General features: G+C 41.5%; 1 protein-coding gene across 1 annotated transcript in view; it reads left to right on the plus strand.

Annotated features, from left to right (window-relative positions):
* ptprub (protein tyrosine phosphatase receptor type Ub) overlaps positions 1 to 21,790 on the plus strand; it is a 159,351-nt gene that overhangs the window by 64,041 nt on the left and 73,520 nt on the right. The window contains exon 3 of the mRNA XM_053433043.1: positions 15,066 to 15,337. Coding sequence (XP_053289018.1) covers positions 15,066 to 15,337 — 272 coding nt within the window. The remainder of the gene's footprint in view (positions 1 to 15,065; positions 15,338 to 21,790) is intronic.

Consider the following 21,790-nt stretch of genomic DNA (forward strand, 5'->3'; position numbering starts at 1 on the left):
ACAAGCACAGTCACTGAGCAGCACTTTTGGCGTCGTTTCCATTCATTTGCATAGAACATCTCATGAATCCTACAGGATGAATATTGAATTTCTCACTCTTTGCATATGCAAGGACATATTTTCTTAGCAGCTGTCTTTCATTGATGTTTACTGGCACCGCAGAGGCTTTTCCTCACTCTCCTCTTTTCACAGGGACAGATCTGCCAGTCCGAGAAAATCTAAATTACTTATCAGGTTTTAGGAGTAATGCTGCCAGGTTACTAAACGAATGAGACTAATTATTATTCTTAAAGGCTGCGGTCCATGTAGGTGAGAGGTGCAAAAATGAGTGGTGTGGTGCAGGCTGGCTCACTGGCACGATTCGGTTTTATTTGTTCAGGTGGGGAGATCCTGATACCTCCGCCTCCACCCAACACTTGATACCCTGTAAAGAGCTTGAAAAGGGCTTGTACTTATTCCAGTGTATAAAAACAAAACATGTTATAGGATCATTTTACAGTGTTGAAAATCCTTGGGCAGCAGAAATTTCAGTTACAGTATTGGACTCAGGATGGACAGGAAATGTGTACAAGGGATTTTGAACACCTGTTTCATTCATACAAGGTATTGAATTGAATTCTGAAATGTAAATAACACAATGTATAACGCAGCATACATTTGACTTGTCATAGTCCGAAAAGCTCAAGTATTACTAATGATGATGGATCAATCTTCACAGTCACAGATTGTCATGACGCTAACTGTCATGAGTGTTTCTCAAACAGCTGTTTTATGCGTATTTTCAATATGCAAGAAAACAAACTTGATGATGACACAGTGATTTGAAAACAAAAATAATCCAAATATTGCACCCAAAGCTTTTACACATGGTTGAGATTAAAAAACAAGATATGGCTCAAAATCAAGTCACCAGCTCAGGATGTCAACACCAATGTCTGGGATATTTTGGCTTTATTTTTGTTCAACAGGAGGAAGTGGCGATGCATCGTCCATCTTTGTTTACAAACAGAGAGCAAATCCTGACTGTAGCACATGAAGCATGCGACTTCTTTGTCTTTCAAACAAATTGATATGCAGGCATCATTCGCAGGTAATACGGACAAAATGAATTTCTAAATACTCTTTATTAATTGCTTACTTTATCTCTGTAAAATTGTCTGCCCGCATTCTTGGTCGGGGCCAAGGTCAGGGCTGCGGTGGCTGTCACGATGATGAGTTGTTCTTACTGAGATAGAGCTGCTGTGCACCAAACGGGGGGGGATTGACAGTTAATCATCAGCATATTACACCTCCGGGAGGGGCGGAGCTGCAGCCTCCTGCCTTTGGCTGCAGCCTGCCTGTCATTATGATGACTCTGTGGCCTATCAGTGTCTCTCTCAGATGTATCTCTCCGACACTAGACTCTGGCCTCGTCCTGGGCTGAGCCTGGCACCTGTCTCGTAACTCGGTGGACACAGTCGTTCTTTCTATACAGTTTCCCGCCGCCACACGGCAACGCCATTGTTTGCGCCTTTTCCCTCAGTCAGTGCCACCTAATAAATGCGACACAATGTCAGCGGACGTGGTGAATGGGCTCCTACAATACAAATCTGTAGCGCCGGAGAGATGCTTTGTCATTGTTGGAGCGCTGCAACTGTGTTAATATCCACCAGGGAGAAAGCTGGCAGGGTTTATTGGGACTTTAATGTTTTGGGAGGGATAGTGTGGGTGGACAACTTTGCTGATGGCACTGGTGTATGCTTCTTTTTTTTTTTAAACAAGCCGCATAATTACTGAAAAGCATGCTGAAGGCCATTTAAGCTGCATCTGTTGACACCACTGTGACACGAATTTCAAGATTAGGTGTGCATGTGTGCGTGTTTGCGTGCGACTATGCAGATAGAAAATGAGCAGATTGGATATAGGGTTGTTTTGCTTGAATGGCTTGTTATGCTGATTTATCACTGTTGACTCTAATATCCAGGGATATAGGGTGCCTGGAGCCACGCAATTAAATTACTACAATGTTGACTTTGAGTCGAGCTTTAGAAACTACAAATATCTTTCAAGTACACATAGTGTGACAGTTATGTTTATCTTTTGAGATAAATAATTGTCATGCATGTCGGCGTTTGCCAACTGCCACTCATTTTCTTTTGTGACGGGCTCATTAGCTTCGTATGAAGACAGATGACCAAACCGTGGCGTGTGTTGTGATGCAGTTGCGCCCTCCATCCCTGGAAGCCTCTCGGTTTACCACGAGGGCATGTCGCCATGCTGGCATGTTAATGGGATCAGTCACTGATAACAAGGAGCTAATGGAAATCTAATCAGAAGACTAGCCTGCATCGCTTGATTGTCTTCTCCTGCTCGGAATGTCACAGACACAAAGCTTTCTCTGTGTCTCCCCCTTGTCCAATGAGAAACATTCCATATTTCAGGTCTCATTACTTGGTATGATTTGATGTGCCATCCTGAAGAAAAATGAACTATACATTCATTTATCCATTTATTTATTGACTCATTCATTCATTCTCTGTACTTTTTAATCCACTTTAGTGCTTCCGGGGCTTAATATGACCCTGTAATATATCATAAGGGTGGGAAACATGTCAGGCAGGTTGTCTTTCCATTCCAGCGATGTTAAATTTAGCTTTTCAGTTAGAAGGGGCATGCAGGTAATGAATTAACAGAGCCCCATTAATTCATTCTATTTCATCTCCCTCCTGGAGTATTGGGAGGCAGAACAAAGAGTAGGTCAAGGCTGAGGCCAAGATTATATTTTAAGAATCCCAGCAGAGAAGGTCAGATGAATTTCTACGTGGAGCATTACACCTACACTCGTTTGACATGGAGAGGCAATTTAGACTATTCCGTTAAGCATAAAGTTGCACCATCATGCCCGAGGACAATATGTTGTCTCTTCTCCGTCCAGGCAGTATACGGCTTAGGGGAGCAGCTAACTGGGATGAAGCCCTAAAGGCCTGGATGCTGCAGCGACACTAAAGAGGCAAGCTACACAGGAATCCATGAATGCCCTGTATAGGAGGCATATTTAGGACATAGCCTTGCAGAGCCATATGTGCATTGTCTCGTGCCGGGATGTTGCGACTGAGTTACATTCGAACATATGCTCAACGTTCATTTAATTAGATGTTATGCAAATGGTCATTTATGAGACTGTGTTTGTGGATAATCAGCGAGGACAGATACACGAGACGATTCTGTGTCTCTACGACGGCATGTCACCTTTTTTTTTCTCAAACTCAAGTGGATCCTGGGTTTTCTAATAATAAACTGTTCCCTGATACAATTCCAAGCATCTGCTCTCCTTGTGTCTGAGCAATTTAACCGATACGTAAACACTATTTCACTTGCCTAATGGAGGGAAGACTATCTATATCTATTGATCATGATGAATGGCGATATAAAAAGACCTATGAACCCGCAGTGAAGTGCTGCACTTATCAGTATTGTATTTGCTGTTATGAAAGCTCAAGGCTAATTGTGTTATAGGGAGAAAGCATGTTTTTCGGAGCCGTGTGATGTGTTGTCTGACGGGCATGACCGGCTGATAAAGTGCCGCTGAGGTGGGGCAGGGCGAGGTTTATGGATTTCTGTTACACCCTGGAACTCCAGCTGCAGGGAGGACGACATCAAGGTCCCGGGTTCCTTCTCCACATGTCAGACTGTACTTTACTACACCTGTCCGTCAGACACCATGCACTTAATTCACTTACAGTAACATTGTATAGACTAGAGTTGGGATACTCGACCTAAGGTTGTCCTGGGTTCAGACAAAAAATTGTAAAAGACATTTGACATTCGACTATATTGTGTGTGTCTGTGCAAAGAGTAATGCAAACTCAATGCAGCTTACATTAACTGAATTGGGCCCAGGTTCGGTTCGGATGGTTTTCTCTTGGGTAAAACGCAGGCTGCACTCCAATACTTACTAGAGGGAAGTTTGGACAGTGCACCTGTCCGCCAAGGCTAGCACCCTATCTCACCATGTAAAGACATTTTAAAAACAATTCTTGCATCCACAGTATTTAATCCGGGTCCACTCCAACATTTCACGTGTTCTTTCTTCGGTCATACACCAGCCCTCCGAAAACTTTCATGGGAATCGGTCTAGCAGTTTTTGCTTGATCCTGCTCAAAAACAACCACCTTGGGAGAGATATGATAAGAGATGCAAAGTGCCAAAGGAATGGAGCTTCCTCCATAGTCTCAGGCTCAGTTACAAACACTTCTCTTCCTCATGCAGCTCATTTGTGACGCCAGTCTCTATCTTAATTTCTTGCTGGCCTGGAGGAGCCTCTAACATGTTAATTCTGCCGAGCAGCAGCGTGGGCCTGCTCTTTGACCAGGCTGCTAATAGTGATGCATGGCTCGTGGATGAGATACTTTTTTTTCTTTTTCAGACCAAGTGGAGACTAAATTAATCATGGCCTCTTGGTTATCTTGTTTGTCTGTCTGTGATAGAGGTTATAGCCCCACCACATGGTTGATTACATCCCTGACCAACCTTCAGAGCCCCAGGGATGATCTCTCCTCGCTGTGTGGACTGCAGGTAGCCAGCTCCTGTAAACTCAACTAAGGAGTTGATGTCAAGTGTGAACTCCCTGATGTATTTGTTACACTGTGAATTGCAACGTTAAGCCAGGAGCAATGTGTAGTCACATTTTTTTCAACTGTGTTTCGTACTCAAATAGCTGAATGTTCCCATATCCAACACCCACTAACATCTGGCTTTTGACTGCAATGGGAATAGATGGAATCGTCATTCACTCCCATGTCAAATTACTATGGAAATCGTACACCCTGGTGAACGCACTTTTATCTACATCTATAATTTATTTTGGCAGTCTAGACCTTTTCCTGTGCGATGCGATCTGAACTTCAAAGCAACGTTTGCAACGCCAATGTTGCAAGATGCAACATTGGCTAGACAGCGAGGTGCAAGATCTTCTCAGTTTCTGGCACATTTGAAACTCCTCCATTGGCTATAGAAAAGGAGTCAATTGCCTTGTTGAGTACACTCTCCTGTACAAAATCACTACTTGGGCCAAATGGCAAAGTCTCAGTTCACTGCTGTGGTCCACTGCTCAGTTTTAAGCGACTCTTGTAGGCTTTAACGGTCCAGATTGCATTAAAAGAGAATCTTCGAATGATTCCATTCATTTGCATATCTGGCCATTAAAGTTGCACTAATCTCTTTTAATGACTCACTAATTTCTGTCATATGGTCAAGATCTGGTCCCATGTGTGAAGGATTTCCTTTAGGTTTTTTCCTGGCCTGCAGCAGACACCAGTCTGGCTGTGGTACGGATCGACAGCTGGTGCCACACTTGTTAATACCCGCAGAGGAAATAATTTTGTTAATCCTTAATGATTTCTGTGCAGTCTGTCTTAGTCGTGAAAGTAAGCGAGTCCCACTATTATTTCCAAAATGAGATGTTGTTATTAGGCCTTGCATATGGTATAGTTGACAGTTTGGGTCCTAAAACATCAGAAATACTGAGCGATGGAGGGGCCTCAACAATACTCTTGATTAGGCTTTGTTTGTTCTGTTGTTATTACAGAGGGTGAAAAAAACAATTTGTGAGCTTTGTCATGGCACCACTAGAACAGATCTTTCTGTGATTGCTCAAAAGTCACTGGCGCTAATCAACTCAATTGTACATAATCTATTTGTGTGCAGCAGTTTGTGTGTGAGCAGAGGATGCAGATGTATGCAATCCTATAATAATTATAATTATAACAGACAAAGATTAATTGTTATGATGCAAAAGGACACTGATTCATTGTTTGTGATTATATAGCACGTTTCTTGTCTTGATGTCCAATCAAAGCACTTTACACGCACATCCATACAGTGCATCGACTGTATGTGCATCACTTTTTGGATCACACATCACTCACAAACTGCCGACACAGCCGTCAAGGGCAATTTGGGATTCAGTGTCTTGCCCAAGGACGCTTTGGCAAGCGGAATGGAGGAGCCAGGGATCAAACCACTGACCTTCTGGTTAGTCTGATGAGCCGCTCTCCATCCTGAGCCAAAGCACACTGATCCTGATACCACCCTCCCATTTCATCCAAAAAAGACCAGCGCTAAGAAAACACACGGGCTTGAGAGTCCCCTGGGGCTGCATGGGTTTGAGGAACCCGGAGAATCGACCCGCTTACCTGGTACAGCGAACACCTGTGCCTCCACCTGAACCCCTTGTCTATTACTCCTTGTATGTAGTGCAAACGAATCCAATATAAATGTTCTATTTTATTCAGATATCTTACCCCTGACATTGACACTAACCAAACACACTTGTCTCCAACACATCACGATGTAATGCAAGAGAAAACCATCAGAAATTGGCTGTGGAGTCGTCTCCACTGCAGCTGGATCAATGGAGCGGCCTAGCAGCTTTGCATCAGGTCACGAGGGACTGACAGGTTTTCCATTGCCAAGGCTGACACACCACCTGAAGTGCAGAACCTAATCTCATTCTCACCCCCAGCTCAGTCTATCATTCCCAGCTCCACCTCTGTCATACTCGTTCTCGCCCATTCATATCATTTTTCATTATCACCGCCGTCATCCATCAAACAGCGTCTCTCTCTCTCTCTCTCTCTCTCTCTCTCTCTCTCTCTCTCTCTCTCTCTCTCTCTCTCGCACGCTCTCTCCCTCTCTTCTAAAACTTTAAAATATTCAAAGCTGTGAACAGAACAGTAGGTATTGACATTTTCTCTTCTTTGAAACAATCTGCCCCCCCGGCTTTGGTATCTTTTTTTATCGACCAAAGATCAGTTTCAAATGACATCTCCTCTGTCTTTCATTTCTGGTTGTTAATAATGGAACAGTGTTCACTTCATCAACTTATTGCTTTTCATCTGTGCACAGTTTGGAGGTTTTCAACGCATTGTCAGTCATCTATGTCCTCATTTCATGAGTCCATTGTTCTCCAAAATCCTGATTTAAAATGCAGAAGCAGACCATGAGGTGACAGAATGGAAGCTATTGAATTCGGCTTTATGCAGCCACAGGGCACTCTTAACCTTTCTTCCTCTGTTTTTCTTTTGTCTTCACTCTTAACAACTCCTCTATTCCTCTTTTTAACTTCATTTTATCCGCTCATTCTGGGCATGAGCGGTGACTGATTTTTCTCTGCAGGTCTTTATTGCCTCAAGTCGAGGTCCGGTAGACCATTACCCGCGCCTCTGGGGGGACTGCCTGGTGCACACGGGGTAGAAATGGAGAGTGAGGGAGTGCAGGGCCAGCTCAGGACTGATGTTCGAGCAGTGCTATTGTGGGAAAAAAAGGCTTCTGCCTTCCAGCATTTGAGAAAGATAAGACCACGTCAGCAAGTGTTGTTGTCTTCTTTCCAGGGAGAGGGAGGGGAAGGCAAGGTACGTTTTCCTCAACAGTCTGCTCCCACCGACCTTTTGAAATGTCCTCGGGCCGTTAGGGATCAACTGACGGATTTGCCCAGGAAGAGAGGCGGATGAGAAAAAAAAAAGGGAGGAAGAAGGAAGATGAACACAATTTATTTGCCGTGGTCTATTTGTCCCAATGTTTTGGATGGTTACTGCCAATTATAATGCAACACAACTTCGGAAAAATGCACACTATTTCAGGCTGTGTTCAAAATAACTCAACTTCAAATAACACCTACTATTTAAATGCAGATTATATTTTCAGCTTTTTGTGCAATCAGACATATTTTCATCGTAGCCACATTTTTTTGTCCTGCTAACAACACATTGTTTTAGTGTATTTCATTTTAATTTGAACTCTAACAATATTAAACTTGCACATCCATTTATCAATGAATGGACTCAGTGCTGTTGATATGGGGCTTTCATAGGTTGCAGATTTAGATATTTTATAAAATTATTATTTATCATATTTTAACTATTTGTAAAAGAAACACTGACCAATATTCAGTAATTTAACTTTTGGTAACTATTCTTGTTGATTAAAGGAGATTTAATATTTTAGAAGAATTCTGAGAAGAAATAAATAAACATAATTTACATTCAGGGACTGCAGGAGAAATTATGAAAAATAGATTTGCTGTATGTTTAGTCGAACCAGTTTTTTCAGAATTAGCTCAACCTCAGCATCTGAATTCCATCACACAATAAGACAATACATGTCTGGGTTTAGCCACAATGTGTTTATGTTAGTGTTTGCAGTGTCTTCTACTTATACTTTTGAAAGCAGGTTTTTCTCAGAGAGACAGAGAGTAGAAATCTGAAATTTTTGATAACAATCTATCTTTATGGCCAATGGCCAGAGCACCACTCCTTCCCAGGTTTTAGCACTTTATTTAGCACTTTATTTATTTACTTTATTTGAGCTGAAGGTTATTGCGGATAACAGCAAGTAAACAGTTGGGGAATCATTCAACCCTCAGATATTAAGTGTGAAATCCCACATGACCTCCTCAGAACAGAGCACAGGGCAGGAATGACGGCATCTGGTGAAAAGACAAGCATCAAGGCAGATGTGATGAGAGCCGGTCGGGGTCCAGACTAACAGCAATGGCACAGCAAGCAGCACCAAGGACGTATCTTAAACCCTAACACGGCCATTGATCCCATCATATTCAGACCTCTGGCGGCTGTTATTTCTAGTGTATTTGGGGCTCTGGCCTTGGATGTCAGAGGAACAAAGCTTTGCTTGATGGGTCAAACAGAAAGCAAGAAGAGAATAAACAGGAACAAAAAAACACTTTATTGTTTTATTTGTACCATTTCCCATGTTAACAAGTCTTTGTCTTATTTCCACATAGCTTTTTGGTGTTTTCCTCATTCTGTTTGTTATCTTACCGGAGCGTTTCAATGCTGATAAACCCGAACCACACCCCATTGTCCTCCTTTCCTCTGCTCATGTGCTGTGGCTCACCACAGATAGTGTCACCTCCAGCCTGTGACCAGGTTGTAGTCCACTAGTGCTCTGTATGAATTACGATGTGCTGGATCGTTCCTAATCTTGTTGTGGTTGTTCTTGTGCCCTTGGGAGGGGCATCGATGGATGGATGCAACTTTATCAGATTTCACAGTGCTTTGGAGTGTTATTCATGAAAGATGCTCTCTCGAGTGTGTGTGTGTGTTGTGTGTGTGTGTGTGTGTGTGTGTGTGTGTGTGTGTGTGTGTGTGTGTGTTTGTGTGTGTGTGTGTGTGTGTGTGTGTGTAGGACATGCATGAGCATACCTTTTTTAAATCTGATTAGTCTAATTTATTTTCCAGGATTCACCTTTTATTCATTAGGTAAACAAGATAAACAGAAGAGGAGGTAAAATAATGAAAATATCCTAAGAAAACATGTGAAGACAGTTGATAGAATGGTACTCAGTTAAGGGCATTTCTCCTCCAAAGCTGATCAATCCTACACGTGATTGTGGTGATGGTTCTTATGGTAGAAATTTGAAAGAAAATGGTCTAAATACACAAATGTTTTTTGTATTCGATGGAAACTGGGGTGGAAGTTAAACAGATTTGGTTGAAAACATTAACTCATCTTAGGTATAAATATAACTATTTGTATGCTGCCGATTTAGCTTATTATTTACCACAATCTAAATTTATTTAGCAGATTATTTTGAATGAGACGAAGGTCAGATGGTTTTATTGTATAAAATGTGATCAGCACGGTGTTCACTGTGTCAACTCAGAAAAATGAACGCTCTCTTCCCGGTTATTCTTTGTGGAGGAATTTAAGAAAATGTCTTGCTCTCAAAAGCATCGACCTCTCCTGAAGGTAAAGGTTAGGGTTATGCCATATTGTTGCCATGGTTGCACGTTTTTGCAAGAGATATTCTGCTGTCGTTCTCGTCATAAAAGCAACTTAGTATCAGCACCAGGACCCAATTCAGTTCAATGACTTCATGCACCAAAGCTGCCAGGGCATATTAACACAAACCATGCACTCATACCCTACATAAATTAGCAAATTTCTTATAAACAACATTCACTAAAACCAGACACCTGTTAAGTTGACCCCAACAACACCATCAGTCTGTTATTTTCCAGCTGAGACGGGGGCGTCTAAGCAGCTGTAACTTTTCTCTGCAGTGTTATAAAACAGTGTTTGTCTCGTTGTGAACTTTAAAGACTCTTTAGAGGACTTTAATTAGTCCATTAATTACCATTACCAGATTGCACTTTTTCCTGAAATAGTAAGAACATTGTCAAACCAAAACTCCTGTCAAAACTCCTCTAAATGGATTCTGCCCTGTTTTATCCCAAATAAGTAAATGCTACAGAAATGTAGATGTATCACATCCATGGATAAGCATTTAATAGTCGACTTATTAGTCGACTAAAATAACAGTGTGAAAATATGAAAATAACAGAATGAAAATAACAGTTTAGTAGCTAAACCTCAAGCAGCATGTGGGTCAAATAGGCCCTGTTAAGAACGCGCTATGTCTTCATGCTTTACCAGCAGAAGAGTTGAGCAGGGACTCAACCAGGTCGTCCATATTCAGTAATCACTTGAACCTGAAGGCTTCAGGTGCACCACAGCTAAAACTCACTTCACTACATCCCACCGCGCAGAAGCGGGCAGAGAATCACCAAGCACAGGGCTCACACTTTTAAAATGCTTCATTTTATTTTCTTCTTTTCCAGTAGCCTTAGACTTTTGGCTTCTCTTTTTTTATTTTCTTTTGATGCAATTAATAAAAATGCTTGTGGTTCAACATATATGATCAATAATGAAATATATCAAATACAGTTGCAGTTGTTTAGCACACGTTCTATTCATATGGCTTTTGTGCTCCCTGGGAAACTAATGATAATGACATTCCAACGGTCAGTGAAATCAAATCTTTAAAATGGCCTTGAAATTCATTGTCTTTTTTTAAATGATTTAACACAGAATATAATTGTATAATATGATCGAAATCATGAATATAAATGAATAAAAAATATTTGACAGGGGGTTAAAGTGACCTGGATATAATGTAGACATGCAAATGTTAATCTAAAAATGAGTAAGTGAGGACCTTGAGCAAAGAACTGAAGTCGGTTGCATCGGTCCACCTGGGGACATCGTGTACAGTTGTAAATGCATTAAAAAGGGCAGCACAATGTTATTATACTGATAGATGTCGTTTTCAAATAAAGGGTTTCAAGGGTAATTGAATACGTTATTTCACAGACTGTTGAAATGACTTCAGGTAGAAGAACATGAAGACTGTCAGAACTCTCCTGTTCCAACACGTGAGGGCTTAAGTGCTATAATGACACAATGAAGGCTCCAGACAAAATTTACCTTCAAGGACGTGATGATTCCAGTCGAGAAGCACTTCTCAAGGACTTCTATTGCAGGCAGCAGTGGCAGAAACAGCTTTGTGTGGGCCAGGAGGCGGCTGTCACTCTGACCTCTTCTTTACTTCTCGAAAATGACTTAGTCGAACGTAACAACTTCTTTCTCTCTTCAGCTCCTTTTCAAGATGTTAGTCATTGTGTCCCTATCTCAAGGTAAAAGTTAAATTGACCGACTTCAAGGTTCATATTGACTAGTCCATCAGTGATGTAAGCGCATCCTGTGTTGCAGCACTTCACAAGTGACACGTTGACCCAAGCAAGGTTCTTTCTGTCTCCACGTTTGTCTTGACATGTCATTTACTTAGAGGAAATTGAGAAGGTTTTATTCTTCCTTTGCCGCTTCCGTGCTTCTACAGTGCCTGCAATCCTGCTGTGCCTCTTTACTTGGTAGTCATGGTGGAGAGTTCTGGGCAGAGTGCCAGAGCTGAACGACTTTTCCTTGCACCATCATCTCCTAAAATACACTGTCATGCCTCACAATGCATACATGGAAGGTTTCTTTCTCCTGTCCTCTCTTATGTCAGTTTAAGGCTTAGGTCAGCTTGACGTTAGATGAACACAGCCTTCTCTCCGTACTCCGTTCATTTCGTCCATATTTGTGCACCTCTTCTGAAAGCTGACGGATATGGACATTCCAGCCTAAATGGAAAAGTACCACAGGAAATCGACGGGCGCAGTGTGGCAGGACTTAAGAAGTTGGAAAGTTGGACCAATGTCATTTAGGACATGGCGGCTTTTGCATATTTCTTGTGACGTAAATGATCACAATCCCAGCTGTTGCCATGTGAGATGTCATCAGAAACTCTTGACACTAAACTGCCCTCTAGTGGATGTATTGCTTAACCATGTCAAGTGGTTACATCGTTTGAAACTGACGCATATCTTTTCATATTCGCAAATGAGCCTTTGGATGAAATTATGTAAGAAAAATAGTTCTTGTCCAAGGCTTTATTTTGTATTATATATACTGTTTGTTTGTGTTTATGTTTTGCTGGTTAGAATATCAAAGTTCGCAAAAGTGAAAAAAAATCAAAAGCTGAAAAGTATTGTTAAAACGAAATGCATTTTTGCTGTTATCACAAAAGACACAGAATAACCTTGGTTTCCGAGGCAGAATACAATTCAAACACCTTGAGCTTCCAAAAATGGGTGTTTTTCACCATTTGGTTTTACACGTTTTATAAAATATGGCGACGCCTGCGAGCTAGTTCTGGCAGGCAACTCGAGCTGCGCTGCGCCAATCACGTGACATACATCATGTGATATTCCCTCAATCTCCACAACCATCTATAATACACACCCACCTTATCAGGTGGTCTATTTAACCAGAGGGACATTTCCCATCAACCCCTCTTGCTCGCACTGCTGCTGCAGTATGGCTACCTGTTGCTTCAGTCCCTCCACCACCCCAGCATCCACTTGTAGGCCCAGCATCCACCTGTAGGCTCCAATGGGGGGTTACAAGTATTTGCTCATCACTCCCATCATTCCTGTGTAATCATATGGGGGAGTGATTAAGTTGGAGCCTAGACGCCAAACACTAAATCTGTTGTAATAAATATATTACATGATCAAACGTGAGTTGTCTGACTGAACTAAAATTTTATGAACGTATATATGTAAACTAAACCATAACCACATCTTGCTTTTAATGTGAAAATAAATTAGATGAAATGCCAAGAATAAAAAATTGTCTTTCCCCATTTGTTTAACATTTGATCAAGTATTGCTTTTACAATACACCATAATTTAATCCTTGACTACTACCCTTTGTGCTGAGGACCTAAATTCCATTCATCACAATTTTACAATACAGTATGTTATTAAATACATGACTTCACATACTTTTGATCAGAATCTCAAATGAGGGCTAAAGGGCAGCAGAGCGACTGGTCTGTGAGTCCTCACATGGCACTATGGTAACTTGCAGAGTCGACAGAAAGGGGTTATGCACAGATACAACAAAGGACACACATCCAGGATATAAGCAGCAGTGAGGACAGTGCAGCTGCAGCTCTTCAGCCCTTTGCTATTATTTTATTGGTCCCCCGTGGGCCCGGAGGTTGCAGGAGAGGCGACACATTCTGAAAGATCTAATTAAGTGAAGCAAAATGAGAGTGCTGAGATCTGCAGCCCACGACGAGTCACAAATCTGGGGCTTTTGACAATGGACCACAGGGCTTTGCAGCTGAGGCCGCTCCCTTAACCTCCGGATAATGATCCTCCCCACTTCTCTGTGGACCTCACTTTAACTTTCTTTATAGCTCAGGGTTGAGGGTTGTGAATCTCAGTCTCATTATGCAAAAGAGCCTGGGATTTTAAGTGTTTTGTCTGAGTTGTACTTAAGGAATCAGTTTGTGTTTTCTCAGTGAATTGTAAAGTGTTTGTGGTATAGAATCAGACGGCTGCAGGTGTCTGGTTTTGAGCTTTGTCTATTAAAAGGAGTCCTGAAGGACACATAGGAGTTCAGTATTAATAACTCATACAGCACGTTTAGAATGATGAGTTATTCAGAAGGTGGGAGGACTTTGTAGGGGATGTTTCCCAATTTAGAGGCGCAGACTGTGCCTGGAATTCGTCTTCTCCACCTGGTAGTGCTCTGTTCACATGCCATTTCATCTGAGTGGAGAATTACATGTCTTCTGGACACCTGGCGACCAGGCTATGACTGTCTGGTCTCCCGGGTTCTTTTCTGTCTGAGAACAGAAAGACCTTGGAGTACAAAGACAACACACTTCATTGTGTGAGTACACAGGAAGGTCTCCCAACATTGTTGTGCTAATCGTGTTAGCGGGCACAGACACAAGGCAGGACAGATGCTAGGCAAAGGGCAATCAGGTTATCTTATCCTGATTAGAGTTTTTCTTGTTGTTGTAAATCTAATTTCCTACCTATATTGGCATCAACAAGACCAGTGCCTTTGCCAGCGCCAACTGTGTCTCTTTTATTCAACAGTGCACATTTCTTTTCCTGTTATTAACCACCCACACACACAGCAGCGAGTTGCGGAAGAAAACGTCTGAAAGTGGTTTTGTTCCTTTTTGACACGTGCCTTGGTTTGGAGTCTGGTTAACCCAAATCCCTTAGTTGCTCATATACAAACATACACCAGTTGCCTACAAATATCCTAAAACCTTGGTATAGCTATGCATATTTACCTGCAATGTATGTTGCTCTTTTTTTTCACTGCATTAATCCTAGTCTAATTTATCCCAAAGCAATTCATTTACATTTTCTGTCTTTCAAGTTAAACTTAAGCACCACACCTGGAATTTCCCTAACTCAATATCAGGTTGTATATGTATCTCCTGATGGTCTTTTTGATATTTAAATCTAAAGTGCACATCTGCATTATGTTATGTCCCAGTTTTCCTACAATTCAAATGTATAATACATTCATTTGAAATAGAAAAATACTGACCAGAAGTTAATTATTACCCAAGAAAACTTTGCCTGCTTTAGACTTTCAATTCAAAATGATTCGGCACTTTAGCCGCCTGTTAACTTTTTAAAATGTATGCCTCGCTCCCTCAACTTGTCGCTGATGTCTGCCTCTGACTCATAGTCCGTATGACAGCTCGTCTGAATTTGAATAATTATAATTTTTTCAAATTAATAAATGAAATCACAGTGTTCTTAGGCTCTTAGAACCAGATCCAAGTTAAAATATGCAAACAAACCTCAGACACTTTAAAATAAATGGAATACAATGAATAACTGATGCATTTCTTCTGTCCCTTTCAGGATCTTACATGTTGGTGAACTCCTCCCAGCATGCCGTGGGTCATCGTGCTCAGCTGCTGCTGCAGTCCCTGAGTGAAAATGACACGCACTGCGTCCAGTTCAGCTACTTCCTGTACAGTCGCGATGGCCACAGTCCCGGAGGCCTCAGGGCGTATGTGCGAGTCAACGGCGGTCCGGTCGGAAGTTCAGTGTGGAACAATTCCGGGTCTCATGGAAAGCAGTGGCATCAGGTTGAGCTGGCTGTAAGCACCTTCTGGCCTAATGAATACCAGGTATGAGTCATTCTCACTCTCATTCTCACACTTGAAGGTGTTTCTGATGGCGTCTTGTAAACTCTGCTGGCTTAAAGTACTCTTACTCCGATCACATTATATATTAATGTTACCAGATATTGTGGATTGGAACAGTAAAATGATTTTTCATGTTTGTGATGAAGATCTGCACTCCACATCGACCGGCGCCTTGTAGAGCTGAGAAATGTTACACAGGGAGGCTGTGTTGATCACCGCTCATTTTAGCCTGGAGGTGAATCCAGTGTTAATTACTTGCATTTGCAATGTAATTAGCATCAATCCCCTTGTGAGTGTAGCCAGCGTTAGCGCTCGAGGGCCGAAACCAGGTCTCACATGGTCATGCCTGGTAGAGATTTCACCCACTGAGGCCTGTGCTTAGCATGCCTAGCCAATTCCAACTATCTGCATGACATATCATTGTGCACTAACGAAAGAAAGACATTGACAGGCATCTTACTGGGGTGTAGATGTAGAAGTGGGAGCCTCCTGTGGTGTGGTCTGTGGAGCAGTCAGGTGAGCACTGCATCCATTAATGCAGTTTCCCTTTTCTGCATATTCTGCAGAGCTGTCAAGAAGCAATTAAGTTGAGTAGTGTGCATTTTAACAAGAATTGTCAAATGTGTTAGAGGCTTTACTTTCAATAGAGAGGGATATTATTTTACGCTGAATAGGAATCTAGTACTCTTCTGGATTATATTAGAGATAGTGATGATTCTGTCTCACTCAGAAAGATACAGCACACTGTCAAAGCCTCATGGGAAAAGCAAGATGATTTTGAAAATATGCATTTTCTCTTTCTCTGCTTAAAAATTAAAAAAACAAGTGGATAACTGTACACTACATATAAAACTAACACCAATTGTTAGATTATGTTTGCATGAACACTGTAAACAGTTAACCTGAGGTAGCATGAGCCTAACCTAGGCATCGAAAGAAACAACAAACACGCCATAAACATGGTTTCTGTCATTTACTGTAGTTCTTATTACGCTCATATTAGTGTTAGTTTTTCCGGTAATTCTGGTTTGAATTAGTTGATGCTATAAAAATGATTGACAGCTGAGATTGTATCAGGATTGGTCGATCATGTGGCTCCGTCCTTTGATTACTACCGTGCAGGAAGTTTCGATGCGTCATCCATCTTTATTTACAGTCTATGGCAAACGGAAAACGGAATAGATATGCTGATGGTCTAACATAAGCTGTGTCTTCATTCAGCGGCCAAATCCTCCAACGCCTGCGTCCATCACATCGGTCGGACTGAAATGATAAAGTTTGGTCTTCCCTTGCCTCACCAGCTTGTCCCGGAAGTACAGCCATTGCCTGGCAACAAAACTAGGCAAAAACGTTCTACTGTGATTAAAAATTTTGAAAAGGTGTTTTTATTTAATATGTGTACTGTAAGCTGTTCGGTTTAGTACTAACATTTAAAAATAAGTTCTCCTGACGTTTTTGCCTCTGTTTTTGCAGCCATTACCTCTGAGAACAACAGTTTGTCACAAAAGTGTAATGAATCATTGGATATGTTACCCGCTGGAGCCTCTGTTGCTGACAAATTTGTCTGCCGCATTTAGAAGAGCATTCGAATTGGGACAGCCTAGTCCCGCCACTGAGATGTAATTGGTTTACAAATGCGGCTTCCGAAGGATGCGGCCCCCAAATTGAGACACAGCTTTTTTCTCGTTTGAATTTAATATTTTTTTATGGTCGGCAGTGAACATTAACTTACCTAACATACCTTATAAGATATGTTTATAAGAAACCATGTATGGGAAAAACCTGTTAAAATTGTCTTGGAGCTATCAATGTGGTTTATTCACTTCAAGCTCTTCTACTTGGTGCAGAATGTCGGTCACATCTCTTTAGCTTTGCTCCTTATAAACAGGCTCCCAATGACTCCTGTTCATCATCTCAATTTCACAGCAAAAGGGGTCTGAGATGTTCGATTCCTTTATCTCCGTGGCATTTTCAGTGGGAATTATTACATTTACAATACCCTTCTTAAATGTATTAAATAGCTTTTGCTCTTAAGGTGAAAATGATTGAGTGTCGTGGTAAAGAGCACTTCACCGCTGATGGATGCAGTGAGACCCGAGCTGTTATAAAACAGACTCTTGACCACCGCTCCATCCAAATCCCCACGTCAGGACAGATAAGTCATGAATACAATTATAACATGTTTCATCCTTTTTCCTCTCTTTACTCGAGTGGTGTGTACTCAAGCAAAGACATTTTCCTGTGTACTTAGTTGTGCCATATTTCATATCCTCATTTCCGTTTCCCCTCTGGAGATGTGTGCTTTCTTCTCACAGTCCTCTCAAACTCCCGGTAAACAGTGATGGCTCACAGGTGAGTCAGAAATGGGCCGTGGCTGCAGATTAGCATCTCCGGTTTGGAGAAGGAGATTTATAATGGGCTTATGAGGAGGAGTAGACGACTCCTACACAGGACACAAAGCACAGGAGAAGGAGATGGGCCTAAGAGTTGATTTAGTATTGACAGTACAGCATTTTAATAGGATAGCTTCAACTCCTAATGGCCTCGCTCTCGTTCAAAAGTGGTCAAATTCATTGGATTAAATATGTTCATAGTGGGGATTAGATCAAAAGGTATCTGCACTAATAAACAATGTACTTACATCATACAAGGACACTTCTCCTCTGCTGTCACATGCCACTTTAATTCTGACCTTGTGCTGCTTCTCAGTACAAAGGGAAGCTGAACAAACTGCCCACACAGAGTCACATGGACCACAGTTTACATTGCTGATCCCTCTGCAGTCGAAAACCCCTCACTGCTGCGGATTGATGGAGGGTCTTGTCTTGCGACTGGTCATTGCTCTCTGCTACAGAGTCAACGTTGAAAGGTGTGACTGTTTTTTTCTTTTTTCCGTCACATTACTTGCTATTTTCTTTTGTTTACCCACAACAGTGCAGTGGAAACAGACAGGAAAACACCAAAAAGCAGAACAATGGGAATCCGATATAGCCTGGGTTGGTTCAGCAGCTCTCTTTAGTATTCATCCGAGACTTTAAGCTCTAGAGCACATCAGCTGTAGATAGTGTGACTTTAAATCCGAAAGGGTTTTCGGTTCTATCGGCTCCATAACATGTCTAATACAACTATTTTGGATTTGAGGTGATAGGCAGGAAGTTTTACTTTGCCATTAAACTTGCTAAGGACTCTTTCTAAGCAGAGGTGGAAGTAGGCACTTCTTATCATTGTCTCTGAATAAAATAAATCCCAGGAGAATGCACTCCATTTTGGAGACTGTTTTCGAACTCTACTGGTTTCCCCCTTCCTTTCCATATTAGGTTTTAGGTCACATTATGACTCCCAGTTCTCTGCCTACAGCGCAAGGATGCAAAATGTCAGTATAGCCTTTTACACTGCACAGATACAGATGTGCGATTACACCTGGGCCTGCTGTTTTTTACGATTTGGAGGCGTAATGAAATACCTTGTTTACAGCACTGTTTATGTCTCGAAAATGTCACTGTGGAATGTAATTTAAAAAAGCAATTCTCTGATAATCACCAAAACTAAGAGGATTAATGTGAGGAAACCAACCCCCCTCCCCCCCGCTTTACCTGCCCGGTGATTTGAAAAATGATTTCCCTGCTTCCTCAGAGTACTTCTTTAATATTTTATTATTCATGCAGGACTCACCGTGTGCATATGTAATGTTGGCTCACCAGGTTACCCTTTATATTAATGTCAGGGGGCGAGGAGCATTACAGAAACATCACTCCCCCTATCACAGTTGTGGAATTGGGATTTGGAGTTCAATGGATTTTGAGGTGAAAATCATCAGAGAGCGAGATCACCTTGAGATGTCTCGATTGAAGTTGTCGTCTGTGTCTCCTGTACATCGCCACATTTCTCGCTCCCTCTTATTGGTAGAAGTGTTTGCAATACCTGGAGAACCTTGTTATCAAATATTAAAGATGTTATCCAACCCTCCAAGACTGCCAACTAGAGCCGGAGAAATGTCTCTCCCCCCCCCCCCACCCCCCCCCCCCCTTTCTTTAGCATCTCTCACTCACTTCTCTCTTCCTCCTGCTTCCTTCCAAATGTCAGAATCATCTTCGAACTTGTTTTTCTTCTGCCTTTCATGACTTTTTTCCTTCTCTCACATGATGATATTACATATTTTATTTATCTCCTCTCTCACTCCATTTTACCTGATGCTGGAGTAGCTGCTTTAATGATCGGCTGGGATTGTATTTCCAGCCTTGTGTAATCATTGCTCCTGCCATCAAGATCACAGAACGGTTCTGCACCAGTAGAACTTAACTGTAAAAAGATGCACAGTTGTTATTCAGTGCAAAGTGCGTTTGTGAATCTTTAACTAATGTGAGATTCTAGTAATCGGAGTCAGTTAAATCCAGTGCTTATCTTTGGCCACATAGTTGTGGTTAAGTTTCAAACTGCATGCAGCCACACACCCAAAGGATGATTGGTGTCTCTCTGACAGAGCTCAGATAGATCTCACTGCTGTTGAGGAAATTTTGTCCATCCTCACAAATTACTGTATATGCCACTATATATAATGTATATTGCATATAACAGTTTATCTGTACAGGAGAATAGTGCCTGTCTAAATTCCACAGATTCTCCCTTCTCTCTCTGAACAGTACCCAAGGTAAGGTTATAGATAAAGGGCCAACCAACAATGCATTGTAGCGTCTATGTTGAGGGACATTCATATCTAACTCAGATGCTCCAGATAGAGAGATAAATATTTGACATTTTCATTTTGGCTCATGTCCCATCCAGCAACATGGAGGACATGGGGGTTGTAAGCTATACTGCAGCCATCCACCAGGGGGCAATTGAGATGCTTTGGCTTCACTTTTGGGGAGCAGTCATGTCATTCATCTTTGTAAACAGTCTCTGGTACTGGGTGGACGAAATGACTTCTGTCTGAATTATTGTTGTCAATTAATGGTTTCTAGACAATATTAAATAATTATTTTTTCTATTCTTTATATTATCTTATTCTAAGTTAGGCTACACTCACCAGCTCCAAAGTTAAAATGCACAACATTAGATTGTTATCGATCTTCTCATCTCAGTCTTTGGGAAATTACAAATAATAGTATTTGAATTATTTAGAAACAAACTATACGATTTGACTTGGCCCATATTGCAAACATGGATTCATCTTATTCAATTATTACACTAATTAGTTTAAGAGAAAGAGGAACGGGAGACACATCAAACTCTTGTAAATAAGAATCTTCTTGTCTCAGCCTTGTCTGATAGTATCTGCTCTGCAGCCTGCTGAGAGTCCTCCAAGCTGAGCCCTTGGTTATATGAGGAACGGGTTTTGTGAAATACTGTAGAGTGCAAATTGAGATTCCTGACACCGGCACAATATTCACATACACAGACTTATCCTTTGGCATTTTCCACCTGAAAAGATGTACTTCAGCATCTGACCTTTTGTCTGTGAATATTTAAAGGGCTTATTTATCTATGACTGCATAATGGTGAGTGAAAGCCCTCTGTGTCTAATGGTGTCTCCTGACTCGAGTGTAAAAAGAGAAAGCTGGTTTATAGGTCCAGATAAATCATCTCCCGATTTGTATACATTACAACTGCCTCTAAAAGCCAATATCTCAGGCAAATGTAATATTTTCTCCCTAAAATGCCCTTTTATATCCGTCGTAAATCACCGTGCGTCACACTATTGTTTTCCCCCCCCCTGCAAGATGAGTCCAGCATTCTTATCTTCTCCATGTAAAATAACCCCTCATAAGAATAAAGAACAGGCACACGGAAAGTTTCATCGGGAAAGTGGCTTTCAATAAAAATCGGGGGAGGTTGTTTATTGAAACAAATGCTACGAACGTCTCCCTCTTTATATTTTCCTTTCCTAATGGCCAAGAAGACTGAGGATTAACCGGCAATCAATCTCTTATAGAGTGCTTTCGTTCAGCAGATAGTAATAACACCTCCAATTAGACTTCCAGGGCATTTTTCTCTCTTCCTTGTTTACCATTAAGTCTAATCAGTTTTTCTGCCTAATTTTAATGTTAGTCTAATGGCGTGGCAGTGTGTGCTCACTCCGATAATTCAGGTCAGCACACTGAAGCATATTGTGCTTTAACAAGTGCTATAAATATTGTATGATTAGTGTAGGTGCACAAAATGAGAGGGAAACAAATAGCGGACAGAGAAATAAATAAAGAGGATAATAAAAAATTAAGACATAAAGGAAAAGAAATGAGAAAAGATTAGCCTGCTCAAGCTTTTAAGAAAATAGAGCAGCTGAAAGAAATATAACAGGTAATGCTACTGTTCTTTTTTCTAAGCAGCTCAGGTTCCAGGACAGTCTGGGACAAAACTGGCAAATTGACTCTGGCAGAAGATTAGCTTCAGTGTTCCTCCCGGAGCCGAAGGAGAGCAGCCAGCCATAGACAGACG

The sequence above is a fragment of the Pleuronectes platessa genome, chromosome 10, assembly GCF_947347685.1.
Source record: "Pleuronectes platessa chromosome 10, fPlePla1.1, whole genome shotgun sequence".
Taxonomy (NCBI): Eukaryota; Metazoa; Chordata; class Actinopteri; order Pleuronectiformes; family Pleuronectidae; genus Pleuronectes; species Pleuronectes platessa.